General features: G+C 39.1%; 1 protein-coding gene across 1 annotated transcript in view; it reads left to right on the top strand.

Moving 5' to 3' along the window:
* The window catches only part of LOC133976654 (growth hormone receptor-like), a 41,977-nt gene extending 24,787 nt beyond the window's left edge, over positions 1-17,190 (top strand). Inside the window, exons 5-11 of the mRNA XM_062414914.1 lie at positions 5,235-5,373; positions 7,614-7,783; positions 12,186-12,364; positions 13,114-13,267; positions 14,457-14,544; positions 15,914-15,983; positions 16,504-17,190. Of these exons, the coding sequence (XP_062270898.1) occupies positions 5,235-5,373; positions 7,614-7,783; positions 12,186-12,364; positions 13,114-13,267; positions 14,457-14,544; positions 15,914-15,983; positions 16,504-17,190 (1,487 nt within the window). The remainder of the gene's footprint in view (positions 1-5,234; positions 5,374-7,613; positions 7,784-12,185; positions 12,365-13,113; positions 13,268-14,456; positions 14,545-15,913; positions 15,984-16,503) is intronic.
* The last annotated feature ends 3,085 nt before the right edge of the window (positions 17,191-20,275 follow it).

The raw sequence follows: 20,275 nt of genomic DNA, 5'->3' as shown, positions 1-20,275 counted from the left end.
GTGCAAACGGTGCGTGTGAGTGAACGGGTGAATGAGAATGTTATATAAAAGCGCTTTGTGTGGTGCTAAAGACTAGAAAAGCGCTATATAAGTACAGTCCACTTACCATTCAGTATTTACAGTATCGACCCAGTAATCGCCCCCATCTGACAGACGCTGGAAGGTCAGGAACAAAAGATGTGCTGCTTCAATTTTCACTGCTGATCAATAAAATGTCAGGTGTCAGTTATCATTTCTTACATTTCCACTTTTATCTGATCAGCAGATTAAAATCATCTAGTTTACTGTCATTTATAACACAGAAAAAAGCTTCAAATCGTCACATTTGACTGCAACCTGCAAAAGCTTGAGTTTTATGCTTAACCCTTCTGTCATCTCTTTTGACTGTTCCTTCTTTCCTTCCTTCTTTCCTTCCTTCCTTCCTTCCTTCCTTCCTCCCTCTTTCTTTAATTTTTCCTTCGTTCTTCCCCTCCTTCCCTCTGTCTTTGCTCCCTCCTCCTTCCATACTTCCTTCCTCACTTCCTTCCTTCCTTCCTTCCCACTTTCCTTCCTTCCTCCCTCCCTCCCTCCCTCCTTACTCATTTCCTTCCTTCCTTCCTTCCTTCCTTCCTTCCTTCCTTCCTTCCTTCCTCCCTCCCTTCCTTCCTTCCTTCCTCCTTTCCTTCCTCCCTCCCTCCTTCTTTCCTTACTCTTTCCTTCCTTCCTTCTTTGCTCTCTTCCTTCCTTCCTTACTCCTTTCCTTCTTTCCTTCCTTCCTTCCTTCCATCCTTCCTTCCTTCCTTCCTTCCTTCCTTTAATGTTAAAAATCATAGTTTGGGTTAAAACAGTAAAATGTGGTTTGAAAATGTCCTGATGTGACACCAAAAAATGTAATATCCAGTTGGTGCTTTCCCGCTGCTTATGCAACTTATTGCCAAAACATCAAGTTATAAAATAAATTAGTCACATTATATTGACGTCACTCCTCTGGGATGGATCAGCGTTTACACGGCACAGTTTGAAAGTGTGAAGTCGTGTTATTTGTGCTCATGTTGAACCGATCGGGCTGCATTTGTGACACATTAGTTGCAGAAATTAAGGAAAGGGGAGGGTTTTTTTTTAATATAAAAACAGACAATCTAACTGCATAAATAATTATTATTATCATTATTATTTTGTTAAGAAACTTTGATTCTGATCATATGACACAAAGAAAAGTATGCAGACGTATTTTAACCTTCGTGTCGTCCTCCTGTGTCAAATTGACCCCGTCTGTTTTGACTGTTCCTTCTTTCCTTCCTTCCTTCCCTCCTTCCTTCCCTTCCTTCCTTCCTCCCTCCTTTCCTTCTTTCTTCCTCCCTTCCATCCTTCCTTCCTCCTTTCCTTTTTCTTCCTCGCTTCCATCCTTCCTTCCTTCCTTCCTTTCCTTCCTCCCTTCCTTGTTTCCTCTGTCCTTCTTTCCTTCCTTCCTCCCTTTCTTCTTTTTATTTCTCCCTCCCTCCCTCGTTCCTTTTTTCCTCCTTCCCTCCTTCCTTCCTTCCTTCCTTCCTTCCTTCCTCAGTTCTTCCTTCCTTCCTTCCTTCCTCCCTTCCTTCATTCCTTTCCTCCCTTCCTTCCTCCCTCTCTCCTTTCCTTTCATTCCTTCCTTCCTTCCATCCTTCCTTCCATCCTTCCTTCCTCATTTCCTTCCTTCTTCCTCCCTTCCATCCAGGGTTAAAAGCTTTCAGCCGCACATAATGTGAAAATATCTCACATGAAATGAATTATCTTCCTGCAGCCATCACACTACAACTACTTCCAGATATGAGGTCAGGGCTGTGAAGTTATGACCTCATCTTGGAGTCAGATCTTTTTTCCCGGGGGAACCAATGAGCATTATTTGTGGTGAATTGACCCACTACACTCCACATATTTTCCTTCAAAACATACGATAATAAAAGATCTGTGCTCCTCACTGAGTTGTTCCCATTATACAACCCTCAGGTCTGTCCAGACAGAAGTAATATCTGAATATTAGCTCCACCAGAACGCACATAACACATCACATACCTGTTGGTCCTTCACTTAAAAATCACAAAATGTTATGTTTGAGGAAGCGAAGACAAAAAGTTGGTGTACGTAAAAGCATGTGTGGTACAGATAGATAGATAGATAGATAGATAGATAGATAGATAGATAGATAGATAGATAGATAGATAGATAGATAGATAGATAGATGGTTGAAACTTGTGTATTTAGGCTTAATAACGTTTGTTGTTTGATACAAATTTGACAAATTTTAGCAACAAGCTACGACGCTGCTAATCAGGAAAAACTCATCTGAGGACATTGTGACTTTATTATCATTCATGCAAAGTAAATGTAAGGAAATACTTACATGCACTGGTGAATTAACTGTTTAACAGTAAAATAAACCCATTGTCTCCCATATGAGGACATATTTTATTTCAAAAACGACTTCCTGTTCAAAGACGATACTTAGATTTTGTGTATATGAAGTCCTACTCATCCCAAATATCTAGAAGAAATTCAAAAAGCATACCAAACAGAAGCTCAGGTCTCAGGAGGATAATATAAGAATTGTGTTGATATATTATGTGAAAACAAACAGGATGCTACAGATCAGTGGTCACCAACGCTGCATGTTTTAGGTATCTCTCGACTCTAACACACCTGATTCTAATCATTAACTTGTTATCAAGCCCTTTGCAAGCTTCAGCTGCTTGATAACAAGCTAATTAATAGAATGAGATGTATTAGACTGATACCTAAAACATGCAGGGCACCACTGCTACAGTTACTGTACAATGACCGCAGTAATTCGATTAGGCTCCGGCCAATCTGATTTGAGCAGGTATAAGTGGGTCCAGGTTTATTTGTGTACAGCTTGCTCCCTTTATTTGCTAACTTCTGAGAAGTGGAGGTTGTTGATTAGAAAAGTCCCTGCAGCGGCTCACTGAGCTCCTTACAGCAAACACAACTTTCCTTTGTTTTACAGCTGCCCTCAAACTGCAGCTCCATGCATTCTCTGATGGATTACTGCTCGCCTCCCACTGTTATGATCTGTGGAGCGCACATGATGTCTTGCTGCTTTAATGTTGAGAACTTTTTCCTTTTTCCTTTTTTTTTTTTACAAGAAAAAATGATTTTAAATTACTTAAGCAGCATGATTTTATGATGCTCGAAGGTAGACTTAATATCAAAAGGCCTCACATGTACATAAAAACACTGCAGGTTGTTTTTCTGACTTTTTTTTTGTTTTAAAGCTCATTAAACACATTTTTGCAGCTCTTTTACAAGGCAACATATGCTCATTTAACCCTTTACATACTGTTCATATTCTGACTCATAATTAGTGTTTACACTAATTCACATTCATAAATTCTCCATCAGTCATTAATAAATGTTTAATTAGTCCTTAATGAAACATGTATAATTGTAACAAGTAATTATTGTAATAAAAGTCAAATTAACACAAAAATGTATCAGCTGCACAAAAATGTACAGAAACTATGTGTTTTATTTCCATTTATGTATATTCAGGGTCACATTAGGAAACGTCCACCTAGAGGAAATGTGTATTGGGTGTTTTTACAGTATGTAAGGGTTAAAAATAATAAGTATTTACTCTATAAAGCTGCATGTCATGACACCATCGCAGGAAATTATGCTTCAAGTCATTTTTCATGGTTTCAACCCACTCAGGCGACTGCAATCCACCAGTCCTTCTTTCTCTCTGTATGTATATTTGTAGAGTATGACTAAAACAAACAGTCAATGTCATTATTAATCAATTAATAGTGGAGAAAAATAGCCTTTCTCAAGTTCTCAGAGGGCTTAAACCTTAAAATGTTAATTTTTCGGTCAATCGTCACATCTGAGAATCTGTAATCAGAAAGTTGCAGTTGCAGAGCAGCTCTGGTTATTTTAAACCTTTAAATGAAATGCATGATTTAACATTTATTCTAAATCAAACACCAATATATATCCTGCAGATTGAGTGTTGCTTTTTTTACCCTGCTTTTGTTTTGCGTCGGTTATTTCTGGAAGTAAAATTCTAGTAATTCCTGAAGAAAATGCAGAGATAAGTGGAAAATGAAGCATAATTCAGTGAGAGGAAGATGTTTCTCTGCTTTCCTGTCCTGTTAATTATCTGGCAGCTCCTCAAAATCAACCAGCGTGGAAGAAATAGCTTCTTCCTCCTCTTACCCAGCTCAGTGTAGTGTAGTTTTATGTTTTAGAGATGTTTTAGAGAGGTTTTAGAGATGATTCAGAGAGGTTTTAGAGATGATTCAGAGAGGTTTTAGGGATGTTTTTAGGGATGTTTTAGTGATGTTTTAGGGATTATTCAGAGATGTTTTTAGAGATGTTTTTAGGTATTTTTTAGGGATGTTTTTAGAGATCCGTCTCCTCGAGATTTGACTGTAATGATGTTATTTTCAGCGGCTGCTCTGACTGTCCTGCTGTTTTTCAGACGCCGATCAATTTCCCGCCGCCGGTCTAAATCACAGTCATGGGAGCGACAGCCCATCAGACAGAGATGGATTGGATAATTGAGTGTGTGTGTGCATGTGTGTCTGTGTGTGTGTGTGTGTGTCTGTGTGTGTGCATGTGTGCGTGTGTGTGTGTTTGTGTGTGTGTGTGTGTGTGTGTCGGCATTTGAAAGTAGGAGTAGAAGGAGTCGAAATTAGATGACATTTTTTTTGAGGAAGTGAGAAAGATGAGAGATGACAGTTGGGTAATTGATTTTTTTTTTTTAAGTTCCTGTTTGTGTATATGAAGCCTTTTCTTTATTCTTTCTTTTTTTCTTAAATCTATCCTATGTTCTGTCTGCTTATTCTTCTTCTTCTGCTAAAGAGGAGGATTAGATTTTCTTTTCCAGTAGATCACAATTTGTTAACGACATTTATTTTTACAAACAGGAGCACTTTTTGTTTTAAAGGGATAGAGAAATATTGTGTTTTCAGTTAAATGTTAACTGCTGTCACTGCTGACTGTCTTTCCCCAAACCAAACACAAGTGCTTTGACTCTTTATTAACCATGAAAAGAACATCACTGTTTAACTTTGTGTTATTTTAACCTTTTAGGTATACTGTGTGTGTGTGTGTGTGTGTGTGTGTGTGTGTGTGTGTGTGTGTGTGTGACTTTAATCAAACACTGCTGTCTCCCGTGTCGCCGCACCATCACGTCCATGACAACACGCTCATTTTGACTGTATTGTTTATTTTTTTTCTTCTTCTCTTTTTCCTCACAGAGGATGTTGCCGTGACGACGAGGCCTCACATCTATTTCTGCCGCTCGCCCAACATGGAGACCTTCACGTGCTGGTGGCATCCACTCGACAACCTGACGGACGGAGAGGAGGTCACCTACGTCGTCACCTACTCCAAAGAGTACGGACACGTCACACACACACACACACACATCAGGCTTTAAAAGTCATTAAATTAGGGCTGTTTTTGGCTTTCCAGTAGCTGTCATGGCGTCCATATTTACACACAGTCAATGCTCAGAATTAATTGAACTCTTCAGAAGCTAATTAGACATTTTACTGCCTTATTACAACATTTTATAAAATCTATTAACTTAATTTTTGAAGCTGCACTTGTTGCTTTTTTTGCATCCTTTCTTAAACTGTTGATGCAAAATTAGAAGAACACTCTCATACCAAAAACATGAAATCCTGTCTGTATTCTGCAGTTTATATCCAGCCTGATTCCTCCACCTCATGAAGCTTTTAAAACATCGATATATTTTTAAAGTGACTGTGAAGTCCTGAATGCGGCCTCTCATGGAATCAGACCGAGACCAGTCTGTCCATTCAGCAAGCAGAGAGAAAAGGCTCCCAGTAGATTGGATTGTACCTCTGACCTGATGTGACATCACATCGATCAACCTGCTGATATGTGACAGTTTGACTGTGACAACAAAACCTGGATAAAGTATTACAGTAAAAGTACTGCAGTATTATGAGTGATGTAGTATGCAGTATTACAGTAAAAGTACTGCAGTATTATGAGCGATGTAGTATGCAGTATTACAGTAAAAGTACTGCAGTATTATGAGTGATGTAGTATGCAGTATTACAGTAAAAGTACTGCAGTATTATGAGTGATGTAGTATGCAGTATTACAGTAAAAGTACTGCAGTATTATGAGCGATGTAGTATGCAGTATTACAGTAAAAGTACTGCAGTATTATGAGTGATGTAGTATGCAGTATTACAGTAAAAGTACTGCAGTATTATGAGTGATGTAGTATGCAGTATTACAGTAAAAGTACTGCAGTATTATAGTGATGTAGTATGCAGTATTACAGTAAAAGTACTGCAGTATTATGAGTGATGTAGTATGCAGTATTACAGTAAAAGTACTGCAGTATTATGAGTGATGTAGTATGCAGTATTACAGTAAAAGTACTGCAGTATTATAGTGATGTAGTATGCAGTATTACAGTAAAAGTACTGCAGTATTATAGTGATGTAGTATGCAGTATTACAGTAAAGTACTGCAGTATTATGAGCGATGTAGTATGCAGTATTACAGTAAAAGTACTGCAGTATTATGAGCGATGTAGTATGCAGTATTACAGTAAAAGTACTGCAGTATTATGAGTGATGTAGTATGCAGTATTACAGTAAAGTACTGCAGTATTATGAGCGATGTAGTATGCAGTATTACAGTAAAAGTACTGCAGTATTATGAGCGATGTAGTATGCAGTATTACAGTAAAAGTACTGCAGTATTATGAGTGATGTAGTATGCAGTATTACAGTAAAAGTACTGCAGTATTATGAGTGATGTAGTATGCAGTATTACAGTAAAAGTACTGCAGTATTATGAGCGATGTAGTATGCAGTATTACAGTAAAAGTACTGCAGTATTATGAGTGATGTAGTATGCAGTATTACAGTAAAGTACTGCAGTATTATGAGCGATGTAGTATGCAGTATTACAGTAAAAGTACTGCAGTATTATGAGTGATGTAGTATGCAGTATTACAGTAAAAGTACTGCAGTATTATGAGCGATGTAGTATGCAGTATTACAGTAAAAGTACTGCAGTATTATGAGCGATGTAGTATGCAGTATTACAGTAAAAGTACTGCAGTATTATGAGTGATGTAGTATGCAGTATTACAGTAAAGTACTGCAGTATTATGAGCGATGTAGTATGCAGTATTACAGTAAAGTACTGCAGTATTATGAGCGATGTAGTATGCAGTATTACAGTAAAAGTACTGCAGTATTATGAGCGATGTAGTATGCAGTATTACAGTAAAAGTACTGCAGTATTATGAGCGATGTAGTATGCAGTATTATTTAAAAGCTTGTTATATTTTCCATTGTGTCAAATCTGCATCTGAAAAGTAACTAAAGCTGTCAAATAAATGTAGTGGTTTAGAAAGTACAATATTTCCCTCTGAGATGTAGAAAGTCGCATCACATGGAAATACTACAGTAAAGTACCTCAAAACTGTCCTTAAATACAGTATCTGCGTAAATATTATAGTATTTAAATCTGCAGATATACAAATCAGAAGGTAGATGGCGGCTGTTGTTGTTGTTGTTGTTGTGTACATGCCGGTGAATCTTTGTATCTTCATGTTTCTCTCTTTTCTTTAACATCTGCAGTAAGGGGCCCAAACACCAGTGTCCAGACTATACCAGCGCCGGTCCCAACAGCTGCCACTTTGACAGCGGCCACACGTCTGTATGGAAGATTTACTGTTTGAACGTCACGGCCGTCACCGCCCAGAGGAACTACACCTCCCAGGAGCACTGCCTGGACGTGGCAGAGATAGGTAAGAACCGAAAAACTGTGTGTGGATGATATGTCTCTCAGAAAAAACATCCAGCATCCAGCACTGATTCAATGTGAAAGCTGTGGAAATGTCTTCGTCACGCTCCATCGAGCAGAGAGACCCAGCCGAGCGCCCACAGGGAGAGGGATGGGGATGGGGGGGGGGGGGGGGAGCTCGGAGATGAGACGAGTCACCATGGAGTCAGAGCAGCAGGTGTCTCCGAATGCAATCGACTGGAGATTAAATAATGAGCAAAAAACAGAACACCTTTAGGCCTTGCTGGGATTACATCACGCTGCTTCTCTGGTCTGTCTGACGAAGAAGAGGATTTAATTAGTGAGCAAACACAGAACCAAAAACAACATCACTCCCTTTCCCTTTTCTGATCGCTCCATTTATACTTTTAACACCTTTGGCGCTTTTCCACTATACAGTTCTAGCTCGACTCGGTTTGGTACCAGGTTGTTTTCCCTTACTATAGTTCTTCCTCAACGTGAGCAGGGTCTTCATAGCGAGGCACAAACACATAAACAATGGAGGACATGGAGGCGATGGTGTACTTGATGCTGTATGAGGCTTTCTGTCTCCCACAAAGCAAGAGAAGAGAAATGAATCTCTGTAACGCTGTTGCTGGTATTTAAAAATGCCGGCTTTGATTCTTGTGTCGGACGGCTCATGACTCTTCCAGTGACTCTCTGACCAATCAGTGGCCGGCAGTCTGTTGACGTCACATTAAGTATCGGCTCGCTTGGAACCTCGGCAGAGCAGATACTAAAAAAGTACCAGGTACCAGGTACGATCCCTGATGGAGAAGCAAAAAAAACCGAGTCGAGTAGAGTCGTGCTAGAACTGTATCGTGGAAAAGCGCCACTTGTTTCATAGATAGATATTTATTGTCCCCAGAGGGAAATTCTTTGTTACAAACTGTCAACTACTGATGGGTTGAAGAAACCCCACCAACATTGAACAATATACATAGACCCACACACTGTACGACACCATTAAACATTGAGCAACATGTAATACACACATACTACACAAACACCACCAGACATTGAACAACCGACACATATATATAACACACTCAGGAGGGCTGGGTCCATATGAGGTTATTGGGGAAGGTTATTGAGTGCTGAGATGGCAGACGGGACCAGGCATTTGCTGAAGCGTGCCCGCCTCCATCTCAGAGTCTTGTATCTGCGACCAGACGGCAGCAGTGTGAAGTGAGGCTAGAGAGGGTGATCCGGGTCGTTGGTTATTGCTTGTGTGAGACGTGTGACTGCTCTGTGGTTGAGCTCGGTATGGTTGGGTGTGGGATGGTTGATGATCTTGGATGCGGTGTGTGTTATATTCATGACGTTAATGTATTATAATTCACATCATAAATGGGGAAAAACATTGTGATACTTACATTAATTCATACTGCATACACCGATCAGGCATAACATTATGACCACCTGCCAAATATTGTGTTGGTCCCCCTTTCGCTGCCAAAACAGCCCTGACCCGTGGAGGCATGGACTCCACTAGACCCCTGAAAGTGTGCTGTGGTATCTGGCACCAACATGTTAGCAGCAGATCCTTTTAAACTCCTGTAAGTTGCGAGGTGGGGGCCTCCATGGATCGGACTTGTTTGTCCAGCACATGCCACAGCCATCAGGGAATACTGTTTAATGGAGGAGTGCACATGGTCTGCAACAATGCTTAGGTGGGTGGTACGTGTCAAAGTAGGACCCAAAGTTTCCCAGCAGGACATTGCCCAAAGCATCATACTGCCTTCTTCCCATAATGCATCCTGGTGCCATGAGTTCGCCAGGTAAGCGACGCACACGCACTCGGCCGTCCACATGAAGTTAAAGAAAACGTGATTCATCCGATCATGCCACCTTCGTTCTTCCATCGCTCCGTGGTCCAGTTCTGATGCTCACGTGTCCATTGTTGGCGCTTTTGGCAATGGGCAGGGGGTCGGCATGGGCCCCCTGCAGCCCCATACACAACAAACTGCGATGCATTATTGTATTCTGACACCTTTCGATCAGAACCAGCATTGACTTCTTCAACAACAGTCGCTTGTCTGTTGGATCGGACCACACGGGCATCAATCAGCCTTTGGCCGCCAATGAGCCTGTCATTGGTTCACCACTGTTCCTGTTTCTGTTGGACCACTTAGATAATGACCACTGCAGAATGGTCCCTTGTCAAACTCGATCAAATCCTGACGCTTGCCCATTTCTCCTGCTTCTAACACGTCAAGTTTGAGGACGACATGTTCACTTGCTGCCTAATGTATCCCACCCGCTAACAGCTGCCATGATGAAGAGATAATCAGTGTTATTGACTTCACCTGTCAGTCGTCATAATGTTATGCCTGATCGGTGTATATTGAATAGTTTGATATTTTGGCATCACTACCATTATTTTGACACAGTTTATGATCGCTATGTAGCAAGAGAGGCAAAATTCAGTGTAATAAAAGTGAGCTTTAGATGCATATAACTACATTTTTACCAACTTTTTAATGTTGATTTTACACTTCTTAGAGAGATTTTAAGAGTCAATTAAACTAAAATGATATGTTTTTTATCTGTTTATCCTTCCTTGTGACAACTACTTTCACATATTACTTGTGAAATGTGTGTAAATGTTTCTCTTACTGCAGTTAATTTGGAGATTCTGTCTTTTTAAGAGTTACTTATGTTGATTTTAGCAGCTGGACACATCTCAGAGAGATTTTAAGAGTTGATTAAACTCTAAAATATCTTGTATATCCTTCCTTGTGACAACTAGTTTCACATGTTACTTGTGAAATGTGTGAGATTAGTCTCTACCTGCAGTCTGAATGGACCGTGTCATCAGCGTTAACAGGGTCGGAGTCGTGTTTAATGAGGGTTTTTTAAAAATGTGATCAAAATAAAAGATGAATGAAAAAAACATTCTCTTCTTAATTCACAGTTTATGATCTCTATGTAACCGTGGAGGCAAAACTCAGGGCAATAAAAGTGAGATTTAGATTTTACAACATTTTTACCAAACTTTCATCTTTTTTTAATGTTGATTTTAGCAGCTGGACACTTCTCATAGTCAATTAAACTAAAATTAGATGTCTCTTATCTGTTTATCCTTCCTTGTGACAACTACAGTACTTTCACACATTACTTGTGAAATGTGTAAAAATGTGTCTCTTCCTGCAGTTTATTTGCAGATTCTGTCTTTTTAAAATGCCTGAATGACTCTTGACTCTCTCAGCTAAGAATAGTCGTGCAGCCATGAAGATGTTCAGCATCTGAATGGACTCTTGACTTAGTTTGAAAACCATTTTATCAGCGTTTGCATGGATATTGTCGTGCTTATGAGTGGTTTTTGAATGCATAAACTGTGAAAACTCTCCTCTTATTATTTTGAAGAAGAAAAACAGCCTTTAGTTTAATCTCATTAATGAAGGACTACTGTATGAGACTATAGCAGAAGCTGCAGAGTTTGAGGTCCGTGTCGAGTCCATGTGACTGACGCTCTTTTGTTGGTCTCAGCGGAGGTCAGGGACGCTGCTCTTATCACGGCGCTGCAGGGAATGCAGATATACAGCAGAGTCCAGGGCTGCGGCCTTGATATTATACACACACACACACACACACACACACACACACATACACACACATACACACACATACACACACAGCAACTGAAAGGCCACCGGTTCAATGGCAGAGACTCTTTGCATTTTAACTCCATGTGAAGGGAAAACGGTTTAAAATGTCATTATGAGCTAAAATATATTCAGTTCAAACACAGAAAACCTCCAAAGCAGAGTCACAGAGTCATTATGGATTCATCTGCACGTTAACGTCTATAAAATATCAGAAATCATATTTAAGAGGCTGAAACTGACTAATTGTTGCAGCGCTACTTCTCCTCTCTGTTTAGTGCTGTAGTGTCTATATAGGAAGTATAAAGAGCCTTATTCAGGGTTATTCATGGAGCGATAACTCAGAGTCACTTTTGTCCATCAATTTGAAATTTAGTACACACATCACAAACATGTTGAAGAAAGCATGATGCAAATTTCAGCTTAATAGTCCACATTAAGACTGACTTACAGCCTCTTAAAGGTTAAATGCAACGAGAAAAACCCTCAATAATTAAACTGTGATTGGTCTAGAAGTAAGAATAACAAAGTAAATGATGAATATGTAAAGAAATGTGTATAAAATGAGGATATAGAAGCTTAATAATTGATGTGTTCTTCTTTCTCATTTACACTTTAATAATTAATAATGATTCAACATAACAGAGATTAAATCTTAATTATCTGTGTTTCTGTGCCATAAATCTGATTATCTGAGAACAAGAAAAAGCAGTATATAAAAGCATCCTGTTAACATTTCCCATCATGCTCTGCCTGCAGTTCAGACCGAAGCTCCGGTGAATCTGACCTACAGGCTGACGGACGCCGGCGGGGATGAAATAGGTCACGACGCTCTGCTGTCCTGGACGTACCCGGTTCCCTCCGACCTGCAGTACGGATGGATCACGCTGGTGTACGAGCTGCAGTACCGACGAGTCAACGAGCCCGACAACTGGAAGGTAAAAAGAGAGAGATTAGAAATATACTATATGAATAAATAGATAGAACCTAAGTAAATTGTTCTCAAGTGTGAACTGAAGTATCCAGAGCTAAGCTAAGCAAAGAAATAAAGAAAAAGTCAAAAAGGTTCCTTAAAATTTCAGATATATTTATCTCAAGTTTTAAAATCTAAATCTACAAAATACATGTGAAGTAAAAAGTAGAATATTTAATTAGTAAAGTAGATGAGGTGAAGGCAACAAGGGGAAAACGTCTTTAAATATGCCTAATTCACTTTTTTCCCCAATTTTTTCCCAATGTATTTACAATATTTGTTAATAATAAGATATTTTACAAACCTCTTATTTATCACTTTAAGGCGTAAAAACCCTTTAAATTCACCAAATGACAAGAAAACCGATTAATTTGTGCCTTATAGATAAGTAATGAAGTAAAGCTCATAATAATAGTCAATAAAGCTCCTTTCACAAGCTCATAAAATGCTTCACAAGCTTATTTTTTCAATGAATGTTAAGGTTGTATTCTGTAAACTCCAGATTTATCAGTTAATAAATTATGTATTATAATTTAATATATTAAAGATGTTTAATTGGTTTTTAAAAGTTCATACAACACACCGAATAGCATCAAAGCTCTTTCTGAATTCACACTCTGATTGGAAATTAACTATAATAATAATACAAACGGACAAGAAATGATTTCCAACAATGAAAATAATTAAAATTGACCTTTAATGTTTTCCCTCCAGGTCAAACAGCCGCTGCGGGAGCCTCACGTCGAGCTGCTCGGACTTCCCGCCGGCGACTACGTGGTTCGGGTTCGCTGCCGGTCGCATAACACCGGACTGTGGAGCCAATGGAGCGACGCGCTGCTGATGAGCTTCCCCACCAGGCCGCCTGCAGGTAACCCCCCAGCAGGAAGCTCTGTTTCCATGACGACGGACAGCGTGATTACCATCTATTGTTTCATTATAAGTAGAAATACAGCTGTTGGTTTTAATCGTATTGTAATTTGGTTTCTATTTGAAGACAAAAGTTTAACCTCAAGCCAACGAGATTCAAAGGTTTTTATAATAAAATAAAATAAGAACATCTACACAATAGACACACTGAGTCAGAAAATTTAAAAAATGATGCACATAACAAGTTTATTTTTGAAATATTGACATTTTACCTTCAAAATAAATAATAAACATTTTTCTTGGGATTATTTCGAGAAATATTAAAACCATTCTCCCAAAATATCATGACCTTGTCCTCAAAATATATATATTTTTTCTGTAAATATTATCAATTTTTCCCCACAGTATCACAACTTTATTTTCAAATGATTAGACTTTATTTTATTTTTACTTTTTTAATTTTAATTTATTTTAATTCATTTATTTTATTTGTATTTATTTTATTTTTACTTTATTTGATTTATACTTTATTTTATTGTATTTATTTGTATTATTATATCAGTATTGCAGCTTAAGATCAAAGACTTTATTTCCAAATACACCAATGCCAAGTTGACAAACCTTTAGACTAACGTTTTTATCATTCTGAATAATTATTTGAAGTTTTTGCTTCAAATTGACCCTCGTGGCTGCAATAATGAGAGCGATCCCTGAGCTGTGGACACATTTATATTTGTTAAATATTATTTTTAGTTACAGTAAAGAAATGTTCACCAACAATGAAATGACAGACAAAAAAAGGCTCCTTCTGATTGCAAATATTTCTTTTTATTCATTTAAATGAATGATTTTCTGCTTGTTTTACACCTACAACTATAAATCTGTGTGGACACTTATAACGAGACGAACAATAAGCTAAAAAAACATGATGTAGTAGAAGACTGAAGCCAGTCAGTCAATCAAGACAATTAGAGAAACTAATCAGTGAAGTGTTTTAATCGTTAGCGTTGCTGCACGTCTAATTAAGTCACTGCTTCTTCTCTTCCAATTAAATGTGAAATGTGCAGCCCTGAGGATAAAAAAAGGCTGCAGAGGAGAAACAAAGAGAGGTAGAGATGTAGGAGTGAAGCTGTCCTGTAATTAAAATGTTCTTTAAAATGTTCTTCTCTCTTTCCCTTCGACTGATGCAGGTAAGCTGCTGGTTCTGATTCTGGTGACGGGCGTCGGCGTCGCGGCTCTGCTGGTCATCACCTTCGGTGTTATTCCACAGAGCAAGAGGTGAGAGCTCGATGCAGTTCATATCAACTCTAATATTCTCTTAGTTTTAACACTCCTGTTGTCCTCGAGTCAAGGAAGGAAGGAAAGGAGGGAGGACGGATGGAAGGAAGGATGAGAGGGAGGAAGGGAGGAAAGGAGGAAGGGAGGAAGAAGGAAGGAAAGGAGTAAGGAAGAAGGAAGGAAAGGAGGGAGAAAGGAAGGAAGGAGGTAAGGGAGGAAGGAAGGAAGGGAGGAATAAGGAAGGGAGGAAGAAGGAAGGAAAGGAAGAAGGAAGGAAAGGAGAAAGGACAATAAACAAAACAGTTTTCTTGAGATAAAGTAAGCGATAAAGTAAACATTTCTATAACATAAATATAATTTACTATATTCATCCATTATAACCAGGCGGGGAGCTCCGGTCCTCTGAAATGAGGCCAACACGGAAGTAACTTAAAACTGCATTCTATCAAAAGGCCACCAGGGGGCGACCGTTTTGGTGTCAAAAGGACTTCCGTCTCTATACAAGTCAATGGAGAATTCACCAACTTCTCACTTGATTTCTAACCTCAGTAAACGTTTTCAAAATGTGTTTATGGTCTCAATCGCTAGTTTAAAGCCTTCTTCAATGCAGTATGATGTTCATTTGGGACATTTTGGCCTCCCTGATTTTATATGTGACGATAAAGCAGGGTATGCATTAGGGCGTGGCTACGTCGTGATTGACAGGTTGATTGGTTCACAGGTTCAGGAGGGCGCCTCATGCTCCTCCTGATGCCCTGATGTAAAACTAAAAGCGCTGATTGGTATCAAACATGTTTCTTTAGTGCTTTATGAATCATTCTGGATTTATGATTTATTAAAATAAAGATTTTTATGCACAGAGCAGCAGCTTGGTAACGACTGCAGGTTAACATGTAGAGTTTCTGACCTACTATTACATCATTATTTTATAATTTGTTCATTATCAGACAACAACAAAAAAAGGAAAAATGTGTAACAGAAGCCCATTATGAGGTGAATTCAGCTGCAGCAGTAAATCCTCTCATTATTATTATCCTCCTATGTTAAATACCTGAACCATAAATCATCCATGGATACTTCATCAGTCACAGAAAAGCAGCTGATTAATCCCTAATGAAGCTTTCAGAGAGCAGAGACGGTTCATTGTTTGGTTTTAATGGTTTTGCTTAGGTAGAAAAAACATTTACATTCACACACACATATGTATTTCTACGTATATAATGAATATATATATACAGGTTAAAGGGTCAGTCTGTCAATTTTCTAGTTTTGTGTGTGTGTGTGTGTGTGTGTGTGTGTGTGTAGTCATGTGTTTGTGTGTTTTCTATTTACTCATTCAGACTTCTTCTCTTTCTGTTTTCACATTCAGAATAAAAGAGTATTTCCTGCCGCCCATTCCAAAGCCGCGGATCATCGGCATTGACCCGATGCTCCTGAAGGTAACACACACACACACCTACACACACACACACACACACAGCGTTGCTTTTCGAGGTCATGTGATAACCTCTTCTTCTGTCCTTGTGCTCTCCTCCTTCTTCTTTGCATCTTTTTCTTTTGTTGTCTCTCTTTCTTTAACATCTTTCCTTTCTCCGTACTTCCTTTCACCTTTTTTCTCTCCATGTTTTTCGCCTCCTCTCTCTTCTTTTATTCTTACTTTTTGCCCTCTACCATCCCACTTCTCCATCTTTCCATATCATATTACATTTTTCTCTTTCTTTAATGTTCCTTCTTCCTTTTTCTACTTTTTCTTCTCTGCCTGCACCTTCCTCCTTTTTTTAAAAATCCATTCCTTTATTTATTTTTTTACCATATTTTCTTTCCTTTAATGTTCCTTTCTCATCTCTCCTTCTCATTCCAACCTCTCACTATCTCTCAACTTTCTTCTCCATCCCTCTCTCTCTCTCTCTCTCTCTCTCTCTCTCTCTCTCTCTCTCTCTCTCTCTCTTCCGGCCTCAGAAGGGGAACTTGGACGAAATCAACCGTCACTTCAGTAACTTCCACAGCTACAGGCCTCCCAGCTACTCCGAGGAGGTTTGGGATGAGGTGAGCGCCGACAACTTCTATCTGACGTCGGCGAAGGACTGCGACGCCCCGGCCGATCCCACCGACCGAGAGAAGGACGCCCTCATGGCGCCATGTGAGCTGACGCCCGTTGCCGCACATCATCAGTTCATGACCCAAAACCTGACGTCATACATGCAGAGCGCGTCGCCCTACTGCTCCCCGCCTCCCGACGCCTTCGCCACGCCGCTGGACACGCCCTCGTCGTGGCCGAGGCAGGAGATCGTGTCTCTCCCCGGAACGGATTACAGCATGATGGGACACCCAAACCTTCCCGTCACCGCGCCTGCACCCAACCCGGCTGCCGTCACCGCTAACCGCTCGCCACAGGATTTCTACACCTGCGTCCAGCTCATGAACGAAAGTGGCGAGGTGCACCTGGTGCCGTGTTTACCGCCGGCGTACTGCAGAGAGTTCCCGCCTTTCCCGATGGACGACTTAGACACGGAGGAGAAGAAGAAGAAGCTGGCTGACTACCAGGCGAGGAAGAACGTGAAGAACGGCTCGAAAAGCAGCGTCGAGGCGGAGAGGGGCGAAGCCGTCGTCCCTCTGCTGCCTGTCGCCGCTGACAACAAGGGCTGAAAACGCACAAACACACAAACACACATCCGAAAAAAGACATTGTGAACACCGCTAAATGTGCTGAAACACAGAAACTGTTTTGACTCTGGAGAAGAAGAAGAGTCGACCTCACAACAGGAAGTGAACGTGCAGAACATCTTCCTGCAAACGTCCGAATAAACAAATCAGCAAACAGACAACGTTGTGTTTTTGTGGACGACCGGAAAGACAAAGACTCTACGAAACACTATTACTGGTGCAATAAGCAGCAACAAAAAACGTTCCTCTTTTCCTTTTCTTGTTTTTTTACTTTTTATTTGTGCCATACAGTTCATCACACATTCCATCATGTAGTAAATCTCCACTTTCTCTTCTGTATCTTTACATATGAATTTCATGGAATAGATAAATATGGATCAAAACCAAAGAAACAACAAACCTGATATAACTGAAATAAATACTAAACATTAACACAATAGGAATTTAAAACAACCTCAGTTTTCTGTTTTAGCTCTTTGTTTTTTTACATGGTTAGTATCCATGACGACCATGAATCCATAAAAACGTCCACGCTTAGCTGTATTTTAGCTTCGACCTTTTCCGTAATCAACCCCTCATTCACCTTTTTGTTGCCGTTGTTTTTTATTTGAAGACAGTTACGTAAGATCGTAACTGTCTGTTTGGCTGTTAAAATTAGCAGCCGATAACGTAATAACGGTCGATATGTAATAACCGCTGATAACGTAATAACGGTCGATATGTAATAACGGCCGATAACGTAATAACGGCCGATAACGTAATAACGGCCAATAATGTAATAACGGTCAATATTTAATAACGGCAGATAACGTAATAACAGCTGATAATGTAATAAAGCCGATAACTTAATAATTTTGCTAATTTTAAATATAATGAGGCAGATCACGTGATAACGGCCGATAACGTATTAAATTCACTCATTTTAAATATAATAAAGCCGATAACGTGATAACGGCTGATAACTTAATAATTTTGCTCATTTTAAATGTAATGAGGCCGATCACGTGATAACGGCCGATAACGTATTAAATTTGCCTATTTCAAATGCTATAAAGATGATAACGTAATAAACGCAATAACTTGACAATAACGTAATAACGGCAGATAACGTAATAGTGGCCGATAATGTCATAAAATGTCAGAATCAATTACGTAATAACGAATAACAGTAACGTAATAACTTTTTTCCGAATAACGTAATAAGTTAATAAGTTCATAACTGGAGCAGATAACTTAATAATAAACTAATATCACTTTATTTAAGCTGTATTTATTTATTAGCGCTATGCAGCATATTATTATCGGCTTTATTACATTTAAAACAGGCAAAATTATTACATTATCGGCTGTTATTATGTTATTGGCTGCTACAAGGGTCCTTTGATGTCCTAAGATGAATAACTTTGAGTTACTTTTGGTTAAACGCGTCCAGTATCCCTCTAACATAATCCTGAAAATGTTCCATATTTCGTCGTTATGACTAGAACTCTAAAATAACCGTTTTCAACCATCCAGTTTATGACGAGCGAGTTTCATTCCTTCCTTTTCCGAAATTACTGACTTCAATTCCAGTTCCCACCTTTTTTTTCTTCACTTTATTCTTGACATTATGTTGCAATACTTTGTCTAAAATCTTGAAATGATTCCTTTCTTCAGCTTTTCTTCACTAAATATACAACAAGGTTTCACATTCCTTTGTTTTTTTCTGGCAAGTTAGTCGGATTCTTGAATGAAATTATTTTAGTATTTGTCCATCAAATAATTGGCTGATATACAGTTGTCCTCATGTCCATTCAACAGCAAATATCAGTGTTATAGATGGATGATATTCTGGATTTATTGCCGTTTTGGTCACCGTTTTCCATTATTTCTCAACTAAATCATTCTTTATTTTGACTTCCCATTTTTTAAGGCTCTCGAAAATATAGATATCTCCATCTTCGGTTATCCATGATACTATTTAAGTTGTGCTGCCCAGTAATAACATTGCAAAAATGAGTTAAAACCTCTGTCCCCTTTTTTAGAGCTTTGTCGCTGTTTATAACTTATTCTATTCTTGCCTTTTTAAATTGTTTTGTTGTAGGGTTTTAAAAGCAGATGTTAAAGTAGTTAATGGAGGTGATTGAAACATGAAACAGTTTCTACTTTACCTTGTTAATGTCAGAGGTGGAAACTCGCACTTTTTCAGATCTTATCAGCTAGATTTCAAAGTCCGTGTAAAGTAAGAATAAATATGTGAGTTTGACATACCACAGAAAAGTGTGTTGTTAACCACCCTGCCAAATTTGAATGATTAAAAAAAATCGCCAAATATATGAAATTAGGCTTCAAAGTTGTGTAAAAATCAGCCTCTTTCTCTGCTCCCAAACACTGTGGGACTGGCCGCCGTGTCCGCTGAAACCCCGCCCCCTACCAAGTGTCACCTGTCAATCAAAGTCACCACCTCTACCAGAAACATGGACGCTAGCTTTCTGCTGCTAGCTCGGCGGCTAAATCAGCTAACTGGCTAACTGTAGACTATAGTAGTAGTAGTGCGCTGAATGTATTTATACCTACAGCAGCAGGGGCGGGTTTATGCTAAACACCGCAGGGTTACGTAACGTGGCTGTGATTTTAAGACCCACCCATTAAATCCAGACACAGAAATCTTGAAACACAGTTTGTGAAGCCTAGCTCCACAATTCAAATCTAAATGGTTGAAATGCTTTTTACACCTTTTTTAGAAATACATTTATGACCTATTTAATGTGTTTAGAAAAAAATGACTGAATTCACTTTACACGGTCTTTAAAGTTTAAAAAAAAAAAAAACGTCATATGCTTGAACAAATTTCAGGTGAGTTAAGAGCGAAGTTGCGAGTCTTTGACCACAAAAAAAGCCATTGTCATAATTTTACCACATGCTGCTTTTTCCACTAAAGCTACACATTCAGGGTTGTTTGTCTTTCTCAGGAAAACACAGTGCAATGCCATTTGATGTCGAGGACATCATGTCGACCTTCATTCAGACCTTCTTTTACACACATTAATATTTCATTATTCAGCCTTACCTTGTTGTAGCTGGGATG

This window comes from Scomber scombrus, chromosome 24 (genome assembly GCF_963691925.1).
Source record: "Scomber scombrus chromosome 24, fScoSco1.1, whole genome shotgun sequence".
In the NCBI taxonomy this organism is placed as follows: Eukaryota; Metazoa; Chordata; class Actinopteri; order Scombriformes; family Scombridae; genus Scomber; species Scomber scombrus.
The sequence above is the reverse complement of the archived record's forward strand: the minus strand, read 5'-3'. Positions and strand labels throughout refer to the sequence as shown.